Source organism: Notolepis coatsorum (genome assembly GCF_963971535.1).
Source record: "Notolepis coatsorum genome assembly, chromosome: 18".
Lineage (NCBI taxonomy): Eukaryota > Metazoa > Chordata > Actinopteri > Aulopiformes > Paralepididae > Notolepis > Notolepis coatsorum.
Window position 1 is genome coordinate 27,646,799 of NC_140182.1, and position 19,996 is coordinate 27,666,794.

A 19,996-nucleotide genomic window follows, 5' to 3' on the forward strand; every position below is an offset into this window, starting at 1 on the left:
CCTGAAAAAGAAGAAAAAGAAAACAGCATAACTTTTAAAGTTAACAACATATGGAGACAAATTAAAACATTTTCCCAAACAAGTTTGACCCAAGGAATTCAGTACAATTGTTATTTTTAAGATTCAAACACATCTTGATTAAATTTCAGGACAGAAAAAGCAAAAAACGCTGAAAAAACATATATCACATCTCTATTTTCCCTTATTACTGAAATGTAGTGCATTGGACGAGATTGATTTAGGTTAATATTGGAAATAATATTGTAATAAAGATAGTCTCCATGCTGTTATGCCCTAAATATTATAGTTTTGCATAAACAATTATATAGAGACAAATTAACAAATTTTCCCATGCGATTTTGATCAGTGATTTATTTATTGTTAAGGTTCAAACTATATGTTTTCATATGCACTGGATATCATGGACTGGATATCTTCTTTGTTGACACAACATTCAAGTATTTTTTTCTATTTGTATTTTGTACCCTAAACTACTAATCATTATCATCACTAAAACTATTATCAAAGTCTATCTCTTCGATCACCATCTCTTCCTCCGCCTCATCACACTCGTACTCTCCATCCTCCTCATACATGTTATTTTTTGCGTAATCTGCCTCCTTATCAAGAGCTTCTTGCTCTTCTGACTCCACTTTCTGGGCCAGTACCTCAACAAGACAAGGACAGAGGATTGGTCCAACCATCCAGACAGGTTCTAACACCTCCTCATCCATTGTTTTTCCCAGTCCATACTTTGATCATAGGCTTTGGGCCTCTTGAATATTGGCTGTTCTGCTCTTTTGTAGCAGGCGACTATGAAGTTGGCTCGCTGTACATGTGAGATGAGACAGACCTTGGGGGGAGGCAGGCGTTCAATGTCTATTTTGGAGTTTGCATCCAAGACTTTATCAGCACCCATCATTTTCTCCAGCATCTTGGCTCACACAGCATCAACTGACTTCATCCAACCATGGCCATCCATAATGCATGTGAAGGACTCCATCTCCTGTTGGAGCTCATCTGTTACCAGCAACAATGCGCCAAGCTGACTAAAAGCCTTCTGGAATCTAGGGTTCTTCTGCAGATTATTCAACAGATTCACCTGTCTCTTTCCTTTGAAAGCGCTGGCACAGTCATCCCCAGAAAAGTCATAGTATACCAGCAGAGTGCTGCAGTACTCTGAGTCCAGAGACTCAGCCAGTTCAGACACATGTATTAGCTTGCAGTGCCAAGGTGCCAGTGCCGTGGTCCAGGTATCTGGAGAAGTTGATCATGCTGACATGGTAGAGGAGGATCAGCAGTATATGGAGAGGTTGGTCATGCTGACATGGTAGAGGAGGATCATCAGTGTATGGAGAGGTTGGTCATGCTGACATGGTAGAGGAGGATCATCAGTATATAGAGGTTGGTCATGCTGACATGGTAGAGGAGGATCATCAGTATATAGAGGTTGGTCATGCTGACATGGTAGAGGAGGATCATCAGTGTATGGAGAGGTTGGTCATGCTGACATGGTAGAGGAGGATCATCAGTATATAGAGGTTGGTCATGCTGACATGGTAGAGGAGGATCATCAGTATATAGAGGTTGGTCATGCTGACATGGTAGAGGAGAGCGAGATGCGCCGGCTTTGCTTCGGAAAAAGCCGTGCAAAGCCTCTGTGGATTCCGCCCTGTGTCTGTTACTAGGCTTGAGTAAATTGTAATGAACAATGACCAGACCTGAAAAATCTAAGCAAATGAATAAATGGAAGATGATTAAACAGAAGGTTTTGTAGATACAGTACTGAATTCTGCCATCCGGACACATGCAATTTGAAATAAAATGGCCTAAAATGGTTATGCGATAAAAATGCGATTAATTAGATTAATTAATTACAAATCCTGTAATTAATTAGATAACTTTTTTTAATCGCCTGACAGCACTAATATATATATATTAAGGCTGTCAAAGTTAACGCAGTATTAACGCGTTATCGCCCGATTCTATTAACGCCACTATTTTTTTTAAACTCACGATTAACTCTTAAGATTTTTTTTATTTTTTTTAACTAGACTTCACTCAGGTGTGTTATTGATGCTCTCATTGATACTATGTTTGCTTCTGAAGTTTGTGTGTGTGTGTGTGTGTGTGTGTGTGTGTGTGTGTGTGTGTGTGTGTGTGTGTGTGTGTGTGTGTGTGTGTGTGTGTGTGTGTGTGTGTGTGTGTGTGTGTGTGTGTGTGTGTGTGTGTGTGTGTGTGTGTGTGTGTGTGTTGGTGTGTGTGTTGGTGTGTGTGTGTGTGTGTGTGTGTGTGTGTGTGTGTGTGTGTGTGTGTGTGTGTGTGTGTGTGTGTGTGTGTGTGTGTGTGTGTGAGATATATATAGAGAGAGAGGGGGGTGAGAGAGATGAGGAAGGGGCAAGAGAGAAGGAGAGCTGGGAGAGTGTGTGATTACTCAGCCCTTGTGTGGGTGAATGTAACAAGTTCCTAACGTTTTCTTTCCCCTATTATTTCATGCACACTTTATTCATTGTTTTAAATTATTATTTACTTTTAAGTTATTTTGTGCATCACTCTGTTTTGAATTTGATGCAAATTTGCAATGCATGATGAGGGTCATCCTTTTGTGTTAAATGGCTGCATAAAGCAAGCATTTGTTGACTCTCATGTTGATAAGAGTATTAAAACTTGGAACTTGAAAAAGATCCGTTTAAGGTAGATACATTTTTATTTGAATTTTTTAATGCGATTAATTTGCGATTAATTGCGAGTTAACTATGGACAATAATGCGATTAATCGCGATTAAATATTTTAATCGATTGACATTATATATTAGGGATGTCAGTTTATCGCGTTAATTAGATTAATTAATTACACAGCAAATTATCGCGTTATGAAAATTAACTCAAAATGTATTACAATTTTTTTTTTTTTATTTTTTTTTTTTATATAATATTTTTTTTGTATCTCATTCATTCCATAAGAATGTAGAATACACATTTACAGACTTTTCTTTTTTAATATGGCCCATTTGCATGTTCTTGGTATCTGATTATAGGGACATCTATGAATCTCAGGGAATGTATTCCCAGTGTCAGAAATACTGTGGGCTAGATCCACAAAGAATGGATTGCACGGTGCAAGTTGCACCCTTACTTACAATTCATTATGAATAAAAAATGGGGGACCCTGATGTAAACAAGACGAAAGTCTTTCTCTGGTCTGCATCCCCTTAACAATTGTGTGCCGTACTGTATTGTACCCATTCTGCACTCTGTTAATAACATTTTCATTCAATCAATCAATCTGCGCTGTGAAAATTTTATTTTGAGTAAATTGTAATGAACCAAATGAGAATATCAATACATTTTTTTTTATCTTTGACTGTGAATAACACCATGCTCAAATTGACCAGACCTGAAAAATCTAAGCAAATTAATAGATGGAAGATGATTAAACAGAAGGTTTTGTAGATACAGTACTGAATTCTGCCATCCGGACACATGCAATTTGAAATATATATGAATATCAGGCATAAAATGGTTATGCGATTAAAATGCGATTAATTAGATTAATTAATTACAAATCCTGTAATTAATTAGATTAAATTTTTTAATCGCCTGACAGCACTAATATATATATATTATTAAAGTTATAACCTAATCCTAATGATTCCAGGTAATGAGCATCCATACTAAGGGCTTAGCAACAGCTGTGTAGTTATTAAAGCCCTCCCCCCAGTGACCTCATTATCTCCTTCACATTTCTAAGCTTTTCTGAAAACACTTCTGAAAAGGTGACGTCGTGTGATTACTCACCAGCCACCGTCCCGACCTCAACGAGCTGCAGGTGTGCAGCAGGAAGGAGATCTAAAAAGTCACATTACTGATGTTCTAATTGTTGGTGAGGGGAACTTTAACCCTTTCACTGCCACACTACAGAAGGTTAACGATAGGTTATGTATATAACCTAGTTATATTAGTATTGGCTGAGCGTCCCGCTCTAGCCTATTGAGATACCCCTTATCTCCTATGGTACCTAATGTACCCCACGAACAACTAAATGCACCCCACCTGAGGGCCCCGCCCCTATGGAGGCGTAGCCTATATAACCATGACTCTGGTCACCAAACACTCTTCCTCGCCAAATCTCGTTCCAGCAAAAGATCCCTCAAAAGGGAACTCAGGGCCGCGTAGAGCGGGACGCTCAGCCAATACTAATATAACTAATCGTTATATATCGTATGGCTATCGCGTCCCGCTCTAGCCTATTGAGATATGGGTTAGAGCGGACGCGAGACCCGACAGATGTACCCCCTGAGGACCCGTAAGCCCACATCAAGGGGTGCGGGGAGCCCTGTCACCCCATCCTTCCTAGTGAAGGGGGGGCGCAGTCAACTCCACCTGAATGCGAACAAGAGGGAACCAGAACCCCTTGAACACACCGCACAGGCGGAACCACGTGTGACTCAACACACTGTGGCCCAAACCCACACACTCCTGCTACCCTACCAAAGGACGGGAAGCAAGGAAGGCCACAGACCCCAGAACCGCCTGGGAGACAGAACCCCCGGTCATGTCCATGAGGTAAAACCTTACAAAGGGGCCCGGGGAGGACCATGAAGCTGCAGCACAGATGTCCTCCACCGAGGCCCCACCCAGGAGAGCGGTAGAGGCAGCCACCCCACGATCGGAGTGCGCCCTGACGCCCCCAGGGGGATCCTGCCCAGCCAACGTGTAGCAGAGGGCAATGCCCTCGCACAACCAATGGGACAGGCGCTGTTCGATAGTGCCTTACCGGCATGAGAACCACCGTGACAGACAAAAAGCTGAACGGTGACCCCGAGGTCCTGAGTACGGCTGAGGCGATTCCCAAAGCACGGACCGGACATGACAGGTGAAGGCCCGCATCTAACTCACCACCGTGAGGAGGCGGATGAAACGCCTGAACCACAATATCCCTGGAGCGGAAGAACTCCGGATATTTACAGGCACGAAGGCAGGATTAGGCCGCAGAGTGGCACCGCAATCGGAACGAAAGACAGACGTAACACCAGGTTCAACCAACACAGCTTATGGTGTGGGAGCCGCTTGACAGCACAACATTCTCACGGACAGACCCAGGCTCAGCCATCAACTGGGTGTCAGCCCCTGTCCCCATGAGAAGCGAAAGGGGGGCCGCCCGCGCTTCAACGAAGGCACGCGGCCCGCAGCCAAAGGAAACAATCAGAGCCCACTTTTTCCGCTGGTGTTGGGGAAGGGAGTGATCGGAGAGCGGGCTGCTCGCGGCAGGACGGTGACGGCTTGTTTGTTCAAGCCGAACCCATCCTACATGGCCGATCCCTCGGCCGCCAAGGCTGTCGGCCTTGTGGACACCTGTCGAATCAACGCCCAGGATACCTCCGGCGGGGGAAAACATGGCCGCCTGTCGAGGGCCTCGTCATCGCCGCTGACGAGGCCGTGCTCTCTCTTCTTCTGGCTGCGCGGTGTGAGGCGGTGTAGGGCCTAGGACAATACCACCCGCGCTCCAGCAGAAGACCAAAATCCCCTGCGGAGAGGGGAACCCTGAGCGGTTATAGCTTGCGGCTGGGTCAAAGCTAATAACGTCAACAACCTCGCGCGATGTGTCGACGTCGGCTGGCCCTCAAGGCCCCGCCACCAGACACCATTTTTTTCAGTTCTAATCGCTGCCAATTCCATACCGTGGCGGTACAGGCTTTAACAGCCCACCAGCCACTCACCAGGCCGACCCACCCATGGCGTCGGCCGGGCGGGGCACTGTTTCAATATGTCAAAAACAAAGGACTGATGTTAACACGGAGCACCAGTGGTGGTTGCAAACAGCAACCTCCACTGTGGTGTGCACCATGAAAGGGTTAAATGAATAAAAGAACTAAACCACAAAATACTGTAGAATGAGCAAACCCATATACACAACGTTAAGGGGAGGCGGACCAGAGCGAACTAGTCCCGCCTTCATTCAAAATATTCACAACAGCACACCAGCCCTAGCTTAGCCCATTTACCAAAAAAGGTAAACAAAGCCCCCCCCGCACTACTCCCCCAGTATACCGATTGACCGTCAGTATGAATGGTTGAGAGGAGAGAAAGCTGTAGCAAGACAGACCTTCTCATAGCAGAGTGACAGAACGAAACAATAGCCCACTACACAGGGCCGCCTCAGGGGGTGGGGGGCCTCGCGTTTAAATTCGCACAGGGCCTCACATTTCTCCCAGGCGGCCCTGCCCCTATACTACTACAGCCTAGCGTGAGGCGATGTGGAACCCAGATCAACAACCGCCTGCGCACAGACACGCAACATGTTTACCATGTCGGCTGGACCCATAGCCCCACTACCCGACGCCAATGTGGATAGGAACTAGCCAGCTGAGCCATAACCCGCCGTTAAGTCCCATCCTGCAGTAATATAGCTCTACTGCTACACCGCCGAGCTCACGCATCGGCCCCAGATGGGGACACCGTTCCATAGACCCCGCCGGAACACAAGGTAACATACCTGGCTAGGCTACCTAGCCACGGCCTACCCTGTTGTCAACCCATTTACCCGAAAAAAGGTAAATAGGACTCAGCAAAAAAAAACACAACAGCCACCGACTGACCTTCATTGATGAACCGGGCAAGAGGAGGGAGAAGTGACAACATCTCACGGCGGAGACATTAGAACAGCGGAGCAGTTTAGTATGTAGCAGTAGTGGTAGCATGTGGCATTAGCGATAGCATGTAGCATAGCATTAGATGTTTAGCAGCACGCCCAAGACAGTTTGGAAACCGTTCCCTGCAGTGAACGTTCACCAAACCATCCTGCCCCCGGCGCCAACACACAACATGGTTGTGTAACAAAACAAACCAGCATTACTAACACTAATACCCATGCCTGAAGACACAGGGCCTACCTGGGTACAAGCTGGCCCGACAGCCAATCTTGTACAGCTGAACCTTGATCTGCTGTCATCAGACGAGGAACATCAACATAGGCCCGTCGTATCGCCGAAAACATGCTTCGAAGATGCCAGGGGCCAGCAACCTCCGGTAAGCTTTCAACATTATGACTCTGATCTTTTTCATCCTGCTAGTTACGTATGGTGCACGCAGCCGATACGATGGAACGAAAATAGAGGAAGAGTGTTTGGTGACCAGAGTCATGGTTATATAGGCTACATTACATTTACATTTAGTCATTTAGCTGACGCTTTTATCCAAAGCGACTTACAAGTTCTGTACGACAAGCCATCAGGAAGGGCACAACTCTATCAGCTGAGTAACAATGTTCATCAAAGTGTTGAGTGCTACAGTGTAGGTTAGTTTATTAGGACAAGTGCATGACAGTATGGTTAGTTAGGGTTAGATACATTTTTTTTATAGGGGCGGGGCGGGGCCCTCAGGTGGGGTGCATTTAGTTGTTCGTGGGGTACATTAGGTACCATAGGAGATAAGGGGTATCTCAATAGGCTAGAGCGGGACGCGATAGCCATACGATATATAACCTTTCACTACCACACTACAGACGATTAACCAATGGCGCCTCTCACAAAGAGTAGGGGGTTCTCCGACGTTCCTGCCCAAAATTCCCAATCAGATCTCTGACATCAAGGCCACCTAATCATCTCTCCCCCCTTAACACATTCGGCACCAGACCCGGGTTTTGGTAGTTTATTCCTTTAGTAGATATTTGTATTCATTATTAATCCAGGGACCTCTGTGTTACCATAGGGAATGAGTCTGGGGTTGCCAAAGTCCAATCCGCATCCAGCTAGACGGCAGTATCGAGCACCCTTTGTAACCTTGTATTTTGGCCTGTGTAATGGCCAAACGTCTCCGGTTTCATGCTTCCTTGTTGGGCGAGGGGAGCCGTTCTCCCGGTTCCATTGAAGCGCGTCAAATATCCCCGATCCATATGTTGTGGTGGATTATGCCGTGGACATTGGATGTACCAGATGGCAATCAAACAATTTGAATATTATTTTTGGAATACTCCCGATCACAGGTAAGAACGATCTGATGTCAATTTTAGCTTGATCCTGCAATGCTTTTATACCGATTCAAGTTTCAAGTTTCAAGTTTCTTTAATAGTTGTCATACAGAAGTACAGAATACTTTCATACAAAATGCTTCTTACTGTTCTTCAAGTTTCAAGTTTCTTTAATAGTTGTCATACAGAAGTACAGAATACTTTCATACAAAATGCTTCTTACTGTTACGCTCCAGAGACTGTGCTAGACAAGATAGTATCAAATAACATAGTATAGCATGTAAATTAGAAGTAGAAAATGAGATCACAGTGTTCAGTATAGACATATGTACAATGTTCGATGCAGAATAGACGTAACTGAGTTACCATATAATATACAATACTATGCAGTGTACTAATGTACAATACTATATAGTGCAAAGCAGAAATGGGATGAGGTACAATTTAGGTACAATTTACAGTAAGGTGTACGAGTTGTAGTGCAATCCTTCATCAATAAATATAAAGTGTGGGGAGTGGGTGCTACAGTGTGTTTGTTTAAAGTGAGTGTGTGCTATAAAGTGTGTGGAGTGGGTGCTACAGTGTGTTTGTTTAAAGTGAGTGTGTGCGTGTGGATGTGTGTGCTATGTGCGTTTGATGGTTGTTGTTGTGTAGTGTTCATTGTTCGTTTAGCAGCCTGATGGCCTGGGGATAGAAGCTTCTTCTGAGTCTTTCTGTGCTCGCCTTGAGACTCCGGTATCGCTTGCCTGACCGCAGCAGTTCTGATGGGCTGATACGCGTTTTTAGTGTTCAATACGAATGTCATTACTGACAATCAGATAATCAGAAACGACCCCCCCCCCCCTTCCATGCATTCATGATGGAACATAATACATAATAATAATAGATTTCGGAATAATAGCATGTACAGGCAAGAAACAGCAACGGCTATAGTGGAATCGATGTGTAGGGCTATAACTCAGCATTTCATGAATGACCCTAGACTGCTCTAAAACCATACTTATATTCACCACGGTATAACACGGGAACGTATGGATGGAAAATGTATTCTTTTTCACATATTGAACGATAGATAGGTTATGTCAAATGGGCCAATGGGCCATAGTATTGTATCCATAGCTATAATATAGAATATAGTTATAGCTCTACAAACAAGGTGACGCACTCCTATCGTTTAAAGCGCGGCCTAGCTACAGCGGGCCCCGACTAATAGCTGCCGCCGAATGAGTTAATTGACTGATATAAATCCCTGTCTCCTGAGCTGTTCAGCCATTGTGTAGTGTGATGTGTGCTGGGTGTCAGTGTATGGCAGCCATTGAGCCTGCGTAGCCCAAGGTTGGGTGCTATCAGTGGTGGTGAAGGATGCAATTTCCACCATACATTGTGGGGAGCGCTTTGAGTGTCAAGAAAAGCGCTATATAAATGAAATGATCATTCATTCATCATCGAGGACATTTGATTTTCAAACTTACCAATGTCTTCTTCGTCTCGAGAGCTTGACCGCACTGCAGACTGCGTATCTCCTCACAGGGTTCAATTCCCTGTGTAGCTCAATGGGTAGAGCAAGGCACTTGCACTGCCAGGGACAGGTTAGGGGTCAATTTGCATATCCTTCGTTGAGTGCAGAAAACCTGGTCGCCACTGGGGGATCCGGTGCTGTTGAATATGATTTACTTATTATTATAGTTTACAGCATTCAGGTGAGAGTTGCCAGCAGAGGGAATGCATAGACATCTGTTTTTCTTTATTGAGAAAGTAGGAAGGCTGAGGGAGTAGATAAGACATAGGTGAGAAGGTTCTTTATTGAGACAGTAGGAAGGCTGAGAGAGAGACAGAGTAGGAGAGACACAGGAGAGAAGGTTCTTTATTGAGACAGTAGGAAGGGTGAGAGAGAGACAGAGTAGGAGAGACACAGGAGAGAAGGTTCTTTATTGAGACAGTAGGAAGGGTGAGAGGGAGACAGAGTAGGGGAGACACGGGAGAGAAGGTTCTTTATTGAGACAGTAGGAAGGCTGAGAGGGAGACAGAGTAGGAGAGACACAGGAGAGAAGGTTCTTTATTGAGATAGTAGGAAGGGTGAGAGGGAGACAGAGTAGGAGAGACACAGGAGAGAAGGTTCTTTATTGAGATAGTAGGAAGGGTGAGAGGGAGACAGAGTAGGAGAGACACAGGAGAGAAGGTTATTTATTGAGATAGATAGTAGGAAGGGTGAGAGGGAGACAGAGTAGGAGAGACACAGGAGAGAAGGTTCTTTATTGAGACAGTAGGAAGACTGAAAGGGAGACAGAGTAGGAGAGACACACGAGATAAGGTTATTTATTGAGATAGTATGAAGGCTGAGAGGGAGACAGAGTAGGAGAGACACAGGAGAGAAGGTGCTTTATTGAGACAGTAGGAAGTCTGAGAGGGAGACAGAGGAGAGACACAGGAGAGAAGGTTATTTATTGAGATAGTAGGAAGGCTGAGGGAGACAGAGTAGGAGAAACACAGGGGAGAAGGTTCTTTATTGAGACAGTAGGAAGGCTGAGAGGGAGACAGAAGAGAGAAGGTTCTTTATTGAGACAGTAGGAAGGCTGAGAGGGAGACAGAGTAGGAGAGGATGGAGAGGTCACAGTATAGCTACAGTATCTATCAGCCTAGTTACCATTAAACTACATAGGATGCAGAGGTCACAGTACACCCACCTCCCCAACAACTGTACCACCACACTGATGTGATTAGTTGTGTAAATATTTTAACTCCGACTTCATTCACTCTTTATTTAATCTCGTAAGAGTATTGAGAGCAAGCTCGCATTTACAATGAGAAGTACAGCACATAATAAATACAAAAACAATATAGAAAAACGGAAAGGTCAATCAATTAAACATTTAAAATAATGAAAAACAACTGCAGACTGTGGTGAAATGGCTGGCTAATATAGATTTAAACTTAGACGGATGGAGACTAAAGTACTGAGTTTTAAAGTGCTTCGCAAAGTGATACGTGTGTCGAGGGCACAGGAGCTGAACGCAGACTTTCCAAATCCAGTGGAAACTCTTCCTTGCGAGGATGACGATGGAACAAGAGCCTTTCACTACCACATTACCAAACGGTTAACCGTCTGTAGTGTGGTAGTGAAAGTTTAACCGTCTGTAGTGTGGTAGTGAAAGGGTTAACCGTCTGTAGTGTGGTAGTGAAAGGTTAACCTGTAGTGTGGTAGTGAAATGGTTAACCTTCTGTAGTGTGGTAGTGAAAGGGTTAACAATCTGTAGTGTGGTAGTGAAAGGGTTAACCTTCTGTAGTGTGGTAGTGAAAGGGTTAACCTTCTGTAGTGTGGTTAGTGAAAGGTTAACCGTCTGTAGTGTGGTAGTGAAAGGTTAACCGTCTGTAGTGTGATAGTGAAAGGGTTAACCTTCTGTAGTGTGGTTAGTGAAAGGTTAACCGTCTGTAGTGTGGTAGTGAAAGGTTAACCGTCTGTAGTGTGGTAGTGAAAGGTTAACCGTCTGTATTGTGGTAGTGAAAGGGTTAACCTTCTGTAGTGTGGTAGTGAAAGGTTAACCGTATGTAGTGTGGTAGTGAAAGGTTAACCTTCTGTAGTGTGGTAGTGAAAGGTTAACCTTCTGTATTGTGGTAGTGAAAGGGTTAACCTTCTGTAGTGTGGTAGTGAAAGGTTAACCGTCTGTAGTGTGGTAGTGAAAGGTTAACCTTCTGTAGTGTGGTAGTGAAAGGTTAACCATCTGTAGTGTGGTAGTGAAAGGTTAACCGTCTGTAGTGTGGTAGTGAAAGGTTAACCTTCTGTAGTGTGGTAGTGAAAGGGTTAACCTTATGTAGTGTGGTAGTGAAAGGTTAACCGTCTGTAGTGTGGTAGTGAAAGGTTAACCGTCTGTAGTGTGGTAGTGAAAGGTTAACCTTCTGTAGTGTGGTAGTGAAAGGGTTAACCTTATGTAGTGTGGTAGTGAAAGGTTAACCGTCTGTAGTGTGGTAGTGAAAGGGTTAACCTTCTGTAGTGTGGTAGTGAAAGGTTAACCGTCTGTAGTGAGGTAGTGAAAGGGTTAAGCAGGGGGTTCCCATCCTACCCGGCAGAGAGGAGGAAGAGGAGGAGGATGGAGAAATGTCATATTTGCGATTCATTTTACAATTACCCTCCAATTTATCTCCATTAATCTGCCTTTGCAGGACAGCTGTCGTTTGCGTAGCTGAGCTCCTCTGCTACAGAAGTAGCGCTCCCTTTGCAATCAACTCCTCATCAGCAGTAATTACACGCGTTCGCTATCTCCACGCTATATTTAGAGATCCACCATTTCATAACTCCCCTGGTAAACAGCGGCAGGCGAGCGTCTTACTCGTGCGATGTTTACCTGATGAATTATTTAGTCTTTATTGGCATGATTTGGTGCTTTGCCCCCGGGTTATGATGAAACACTACTCACTTTTACCACCTTTAATTACTTTCTTCCCTTTGCACCGGCCCAAGTCCCTTCTCCTCCACCCGCAGTCAAGACATTGGTTTTAAAGGTATACTACCAGGAGAAAAAATAAATAACGCACATCCTCCGTTTCTTGGTGCTGAGCCAAACTGTAAAAACAGTAATACCTAAAACAAAGCGGGGCTCGCAACTCACTTGATGCTCCAAGGTGTTTTATTGTCAAAATAACAGCAGTAGATACAACGTTTCGACCGACCCTTCCGGTCTTTTTAACTACCAGGAGAAGACATTGCATTTCCATAATGTGGAGTGAAACTGTGGAACAGTCTGAATATTGTGCTAAAGAAATGGCCAAACATAAGACAATTCAAACCGAGTTATAATGAACAAATTTTCATGAGGTACAGGGATGAGGAAGGGATTTGACATTCACGGGTGTTTACATTTTTCTTTTCTTTTCTTCATGTTTTACATCTTTTTTAGATGTTTTATTTTTTGCATATATTTGTATATATATATATATATATATATATATATATATATATATATATATATATATATATATATATATATATATATATATATATATATATATATATATATATATATATTTGTAAGGTTTTAAATTAGTAAGAAATTACATTAAAGGGGAACTATTTTACAATTTCTTTCACTATTTGGGCACTTTTACACAATTCCTGTGAGTTTGTGGAACACCTCTGTAATTATATATTTTTTTTAATTAATTGTTTTGTATTTCTAATCAAGTCCTCAAAAACAGCATTTTTCTACCTGAAGATCTTAAGCTGTTTTGAGGCTGGGCTCCTAAACCACTGTGTGTGGCCGTCGCGCGTCGCGGCATCTGGGACATTAACATGCAGCGGTATCTTTCTGACATCACAAATCATCACATTTTCAGATGACTCAGTTCAGTGAGGGTGAATATTGTGAGAGGAGAATTGGAAGAATGCGCCAATATGAGAATTAGAGACATAGATCATATGTCCACATATATAAGTCCACATAGCTAGGAAACAATGCTAAACACTGAAAAAGGCCATTTATAAGATAGTTCCCCTTTAATATTGAGTAGTGGAAAAGGGGTAGGATTAAATAAGTGTATACTTCTTCTTACTCCTTTTAAAACATGTGAATTGAGTTATGTTCTTTATATAAAATATATTTTTTCATTTCATTGCTAGAGATGAATGATTTGTTTTTGTTTTATTTTGTTTGTATTTATCAAGATTTCAAATCAAATCAAAGGCTCCATGTTGTGGTTTTTAATGTTGTTTCCCGGCCTATTGTTCTGGGAAACAGGGACGGACTATGATCCTGTGATCAATCAGACTTTCAGTGCAGGGCAGGAGTTGTTTTATTTTACAATGGTCCAATGGTTGTGTTTGTTTTACGGTTATGCACTAGTGTAATTCTATTTGCATAATATATATTCAGTGTGTAGGGGAATTGAGTTTGAAAATTGTCTTGTTGCAGTGTTGCGAAAATAAACAATCAACATATGTTTGAACTGAAGGCCAAACATACACACATGCACATGCACACTCACACCCACACACCCACACCCACACACCCACACACCACACACACACACACACACACACACACACACACACACACACACACACACACACACACACACACACACACACACACACACACACACACACACACACACCCCTCTGACATCTAGTTTCATAACACATGATGGTTCCATGATTAGATCATATGCACTAATAAAAGAAAATACATTAAACACAGGTCTCCCCTTCTGTATTTCTCTCCTCCTCTCTTCTCTTTCTCTCTTCCCATCCTCTCTCTCTCCTCTTTTTCTCTCTTCTATCTATCTTTCCTCTCCTCTCTTTCTCTACTCGTTCTGTTTCTTTCTTTCTCTCTTCCCCTCATCTCTTTCTCTGCCTCTCCTTTATTTCTCTCTTTCTCTCTTTCTCTCTTCCTCTCCTTTCTTTCTTTCTTTCTTTCTTTCTTTCTTTCTTTCTTTCTTTCTTTCTTTCTTTCTTTCTTTCTTTCTTTCTTTCTTTCTTTCTTTCTTTCTTTCTTTCTTTCTTTCTTTCTTTCTTTCTTTCTTTCTTTCTTTCTTTCTTTCTTTCTCTCTTTTTCTCTCTTCATCTCCTCTCTTTGTGGAGGTTTTTCTTTTCTTCTATTTTCCTTTTTTTTGTTATTATCTTCCCGTTTCTTTTCTATGTGCACAGTGAGGTGTGGTTTTATGGGTTAATTTTCCTATCAGGGTAACTGGTGTAAGTGTACAGTGTTGGAGGTGAGTGTATTGTTTGGTGAGTGGAGGCGGCCGGTGACATGGCCTCGCAATCAGCAGGACCTGAGTCTGTGTCGCTCAGACACGGGGTGAGGTGTGTGCCCGAGGGGACTGCTACGGTAGAGGAGGTTCTGAAAGCTGTCGGCGAGCAGGTAGGATGCGAAAATCTCGCTTATGCATCGCGGATGAATAAAGCTGTGGTGGTTTTTTTGAAAAAGGAAAGTTTGGTAAACAAAGTAATTGCGAGTGGCATTTTTGTGAGGGATGTGCTTGTGGCCGTATCGCCGCTGTCGGCTCCTGCTACACGGGTAGTCGTGTCTAACGTGCCGCCGTTTATCAAAGACGAGGCTCTGTCGAGAGAGCTGATGCGCTTCGGGAGGTTTGCTAGTGGTTTCAGACCTATTGCTCTTGGGTGTAAGGAACCTGGGCTGAAGCATGTACTCTCGTTGCGTCGCCAAGTGTTTATGTATTTGAAAAGCGCAGACCAAACGTTAAATGCTAGTTTCACTGTGAAGTTTGGGGAGAGCTTGTATGCTGTGTATGCGAGTACTGACAGCTTGCGCTGTTTTGAGTGCGGGGATATTGGACATAAGCGATTCGCTTGTCCGCATCCAAAGCGCGCAGCGGGAGGGGCATCGCGTCAGCCAAGTGAAAAAATAGTAGAGGTTAATGTGGTAATCACTGCAGAGCAACAGGCAGATACAGGGGGAGTGGATGATGTTACTGGTGAGACAGAGGGGCTGGTGGTGGAGGGAGAAGCTGTAGGAGGAGGAGAGGGTGATAATGGGACAGAGGAGCTGGTGGTGGAGGGAGAAGCTGTAGGAGGAGTAGAGGGTGATAATGGGACAGAGGAGCTGGTGGTGGAGGGAGAAGCTGCAGGGCTAGGGAGTAACCATGCTCCCGAAACAGGTGCACAGCCAGGGCCGGTGCTAGGTTCATCAGATGGAGGGGGGGCCCTTTTCCCCGTGGTTGTAGGGGGGAGTGAAGTTGACGCAGAGGCCAGTGGTGGTGTGGAGAGAGGGGGGGGCGAAGTGGTGGAGGGGGGGGGTCAGAATGGGAAGGAGAGGGAAGTTGAGGGGAGCACACTGGTGGATGAGGAGGGGATGGATTTAGGGGGGGGTGCTAAGGAGAGGGAGAGTGGGTCTGAGGAAGAGGCATTGGTATCTGGTGATGAGAGTGAGGATTTGGAAAAGGGGGAGATGTATACTGCAAGGGAGTTCACCCGGTTTCTTAGGGAAACCAAAAACAAGAAAAATGTTCCATTGGGACGTTTTTTCCCAGATCAGGAAAAGTTTTTAAGGTCTGTGATACATGCTAACAAGGTCACAGGTGGGGGATCAATGATGACACCCAGGAGGAAGTTCCGACTGAATAAGTGGGCTACTAATGTCAGGAAAAGAAGATTGTCATCAAAAACAGATGTATAATGTATGGACTGTATGGTGCACATCTGCGGGTGGTTTTCTTTTTCTGGTTCTTGCTCTCTGTTTTCTCCCTCTTTTTTCACATGAAGGTCCTTCGGATTGATTGTGCTGGGGATGGTGTGAAAGGGGGGCTGTTTTCTGATTATGCAAAACAGAAACATTTAAATGTTATTTTTGTACAAGAGACCCATAGTGATGTGGGTAATGAGGTTGACTGGGGACCAGTGCATGTGAGCGGATCGGAGCGTGAGCGGCGCGGGGCGCGGAGCGGCCGGTTTTGACGTGAGCGAGGAGTGGGTTTTAAAATGAGTCGGCGCGACGTCCGGAGCGAGAGTTCTCCTCCGCTCCAATCCACTCCAGGCCGCTCACAGTGGTTTAACACTGATGTAATATATACATGCAGTACAATGCCAAAGCAACAGATGGCGATGTACAAACATGCAGGCCATTTTCAACCAATGAGAAGGGTGAACCTGTGATAGGCTAGCCTGTTCAGGCTTTGTCACTGTAGAGACGCCCACACTCACTCCAGGTAGAAAAAGTATCGACGCCATTGTTGTTGACGTTAGCTTACATGCTAACGTTAATGGCAGCGACCATAGCATTGTGGCTCGGCTAGCCTATCATCGCTTAATAGAACTAGTGAATGGATAAACAACGTTATTTAACATTGCAGAATGGCTACAATTACAATGCGGCTCAATACAAACAATTGTTAAGGGGCCCAGGGGGTGTAGACTGTTGTAGTTTGAGCTAATTTACACCATGCTCCAAAAAAAAAAAAAAAAACTGCTGAGCGATCTGGCGCGGGGAGTGGGGAGCGATCGATTCAAGGTGAGCGGGGAGCGAGCGGAGAGCGACTTGGGGGCGGGGTCAACATGAGCGATTAGCGGAGCGGACCAAGCTTTAAAGAGCGAAGAGCGGATTTCTCGGCCGCGCCGATCCGCTCACGTGGCCTGCTGGGGACTCAGTTGGAGGGGGGGTTTGGTGATGAGTCATGGCACTAATAATAGTGCAGGGGTGGCTGTCCTGTTCTCTCCTGGACTTGGGGTCAATATTACATCGCAGAAGGAGGTGAAGGTGTGGTGGGACAGAGTGATCCAGATGCCGGTTACTCAGGGCGACAAGACCCTGGTGAAATGCATCACCCTCCGGCGCACCAAGAGCAGTGAGGTGAACGAGCTGCGGGGGGCGTCTGGTGGAGCGCCTGGGGCGGGGCCTGTTGAGCGGTTCAGACGAGGAGTGTTCTGTCTGCCTGGAGTCGGTCCGCCTGCCTGTCATCACACACTGTGCTCATGTCTACTGCCGCTCTTGCATCACTCTGGTCGTCAGCACGGAGCAGGAACATGCGCGCTGTCCTCGCTGTCGAGGTGAGATCAGGGCCAGTCGGCTGGTGGAGTTCCCACAGGAGATGGAAGAGGAGGAGGTTAAAGCTCTGATGGACAGCCTGCTCAGGGTGCGCGATGAGGACGGCAGCATCAAGAGTGTGGTGGTCTCTCAGTTCGAACGTTTCCTCACCATACTAGAGACCCCATTCAGGGACCATGGTTTCAGTTTTGTGCGTCTGGACGGCAGATTGACCCAGAAGAGGCGGGCCCAGGTCATCAGGGAGTTCCAGAGCCCCGGCCGCGGCCTCGTCATCTTGCTCCTGTCACTCAAGGCTGGACCCTGCATCGGACCGTTTTGGGTAGACCAGGAACGTGGTCGTCACCAAGTTCATCGTGAGGGACTCTGTGGAGGAGAGTATGGGGGAGATCCAGAGGGAGAGGCAGGACCGGGTGGAGAGTGCTTGGGGACTGGGGAATGCAATGGGTACTGTGGGGGGGGAGGGGCTGAACATATGATTTTGAATGTCAAGTGGTTTTATGTGCTGGAGGAGGTTTTTGGAGTGTGTAGGGGTGGTTGTGGGTGTGTGTGTGTGTGTGAGTGTGTGTGTGTGTGGGTGTGTGCGTGCGAGTGGGTGTGTGTGCGGGTGAGTGTGTGGGTGTGTGTGTTGTTTTTATGAAGATGTCGTGAGATTTTTGTATCTCTATTGACTGTTTTTAGTTGACATGTTTTAATAAAAGAACATCAAAAGTCAAAGTCCTCTCCTCTCTTCCTGTCCTCTCTTCCTCTATGTCTCTCTTCCTCTCCTCTCTTATCTTCCTCTTCTCTCTTCCTCTCCTCTCTTCCTCTCTGTCTCTCTTCCTCTTCCTCTCCTCTCTTCCTCTCTGTCTCTCTTCCTGTCCTTCTCTCCTCTCTTCCTCTCTGTCTCTCTTCCTCTCCTCTCTTCCTCCCTGTCTCTCTTCCTCTCCTCTGTTCCTCTCTGTCTCTCTCTTCCTCTCCTCTCTTCCTCTCCTCTCGTCCTCTCTTCCTCCCAGACTCTAGGTGGCGCTGTGAGGAGGACAGTTGGCTGTCCGTGGACTCGTCTAGGAGACACATCCTCTTGTTCGCCACAACGCGCAGTGGCTCCTCCTTCGCTGGCCAGCTCCTCAACCAGCACCCGGAAATCTTCTACGTGTTCGAGCCCCTGTACCACGTCCAGCAGGCCTTCACCAACTCCAGCAGCAGCAGCAGGCTGCGTCGGGCCTTGGACCGCCGGGCTCTGCTGGGGGCCTACAGGGACCTCCTCCTCAACCTCTACACCTGCGACCTCCGCTTCATGGAGAACTACATCCGCCCCGAGCCCCAGGACCACGTCACGGGCTCCTTCTTCCGCCGCAGCTCCAGCCACGCCCTCTGCTCCCCCCCGGTGTGCCTGGAGGGCCTGGAGGGCGGCGGCGGCAGGGAGGTGGCGGCTCCCGGCGACCAGGCCGACGAAACCTGGTGCCCCAAGAGGTGCGGCGCGCTGAACCTCACCCTGGCCTCCATGTCCTGCGCGTCGCGGGGCCACGTGGCCATCAAGACGGTGAGGGTCCCCGAGGTGGGGGACCTGCGCACACTGACCGAGGACCCCCGCCTGGACCTGCGCATCGTCCACCTGGTGCGAGACCCCCGGGCCATTCTGGCGTCCCGCATGGTGGCCTTCGCCGAGCAGTTCCGCGCCTGGAGGATCTGGAACGCCACGGGACGGCGGCCGCGCTCCGTGGACCTGTCCCAGATCACCAGCACCTGCCGCGACATGACGGCCTCGGCGGAGACGGGCCTGCGGAGGAGGCCCCCGTGGCTCCGGGGACGCTACCTGCTGGTGCGCTACGAGGACCTGGCTCACGACCCAGAGGACAAGGCCAGGGAGATCTACCGCTTCGTGGGCGTGGAGATGGGGGACGGCGTGAGGGCGTGGATCGCTCGGAACACCAACGGCAGCAGCGGCGCGGGGGGGGCGTCCCCCCTGGCGGACTGGAGCTTCAGGTATTCCACCAGTAGAGACTCCAGGGCCACGGCGGAGAGCTGGAGGCAGCGTCTGGGCTTCGACATCGTGAGGACTCTGCAGGAGCTGTGCAATGACACCCTGGCCCTGCTGGGCTACAAGCAGGTCCACTCTGTGACTGAACTGAGAAACATGTCCCGCAGTTTAGTAGAACCCAGGACTTTCCAGCCAGAGCTATGATTATGGTAAAAAAAAGGAAAGAAAAAAAAGTTTGATTTGATCAAAACGTTTCCACAGTATTGTTTCAGCTCCGCTGTCGTGGTGAAAGTGATAAAGCCAGTGGTTTTTAAATACTGCCTCAGACTTTGGATGATGTGAAAACTTGTTTATCCTCTGTACTTTTCAAACGTTGTTTTTGTTACGGACAATAAAAGTGCCATATTGTCTGAGAGTAATGGTGCAGAAGCTAAGGGTTGGAATAAGTTAGTATTGATTGCCTTTCTCTCTTCCTCTCCTCTCTTTCTCTCTTCCTGGTATGGTATGGTTGGGTTTGTGTCTCCATTGCGTTTTTTTTTTGTTCTCACTTTTTCTGTATTTTTGCTCCCATCCCTATTT

At 46.2% G+C, this 19,996-nt stretch overlaps 1 protein-coding gene across 2 annotated transcripts in view; it reads left to right on the forward strand.

The window, feature by feature from the left end:
* Positions 1 to 19,621, forward strand: part of LOC311245505 (carbohydrate sulfotransferase 1) — a gene marked incomplete at its 3' end in the record, with an annotated part of 123,882 nt that extends 104,261 nt beyond the window's left edge. For both annotated transcript variants that reach the window (XM_084335367.1, XM_084335368.1), the window contains one exon: positions 18,453 to 19,621. In XM_084335367.1, the coding sequence (XP_084191493.1) occupies positions 18,453 to 19,621 (1,169 nt within the window). The remainder of the gene's footprint in view (positions 1 to 18,452) is intronic.
* Between the last annotated feature and the right edge of the window lie 375 nt (positions 19,622 to 19,996).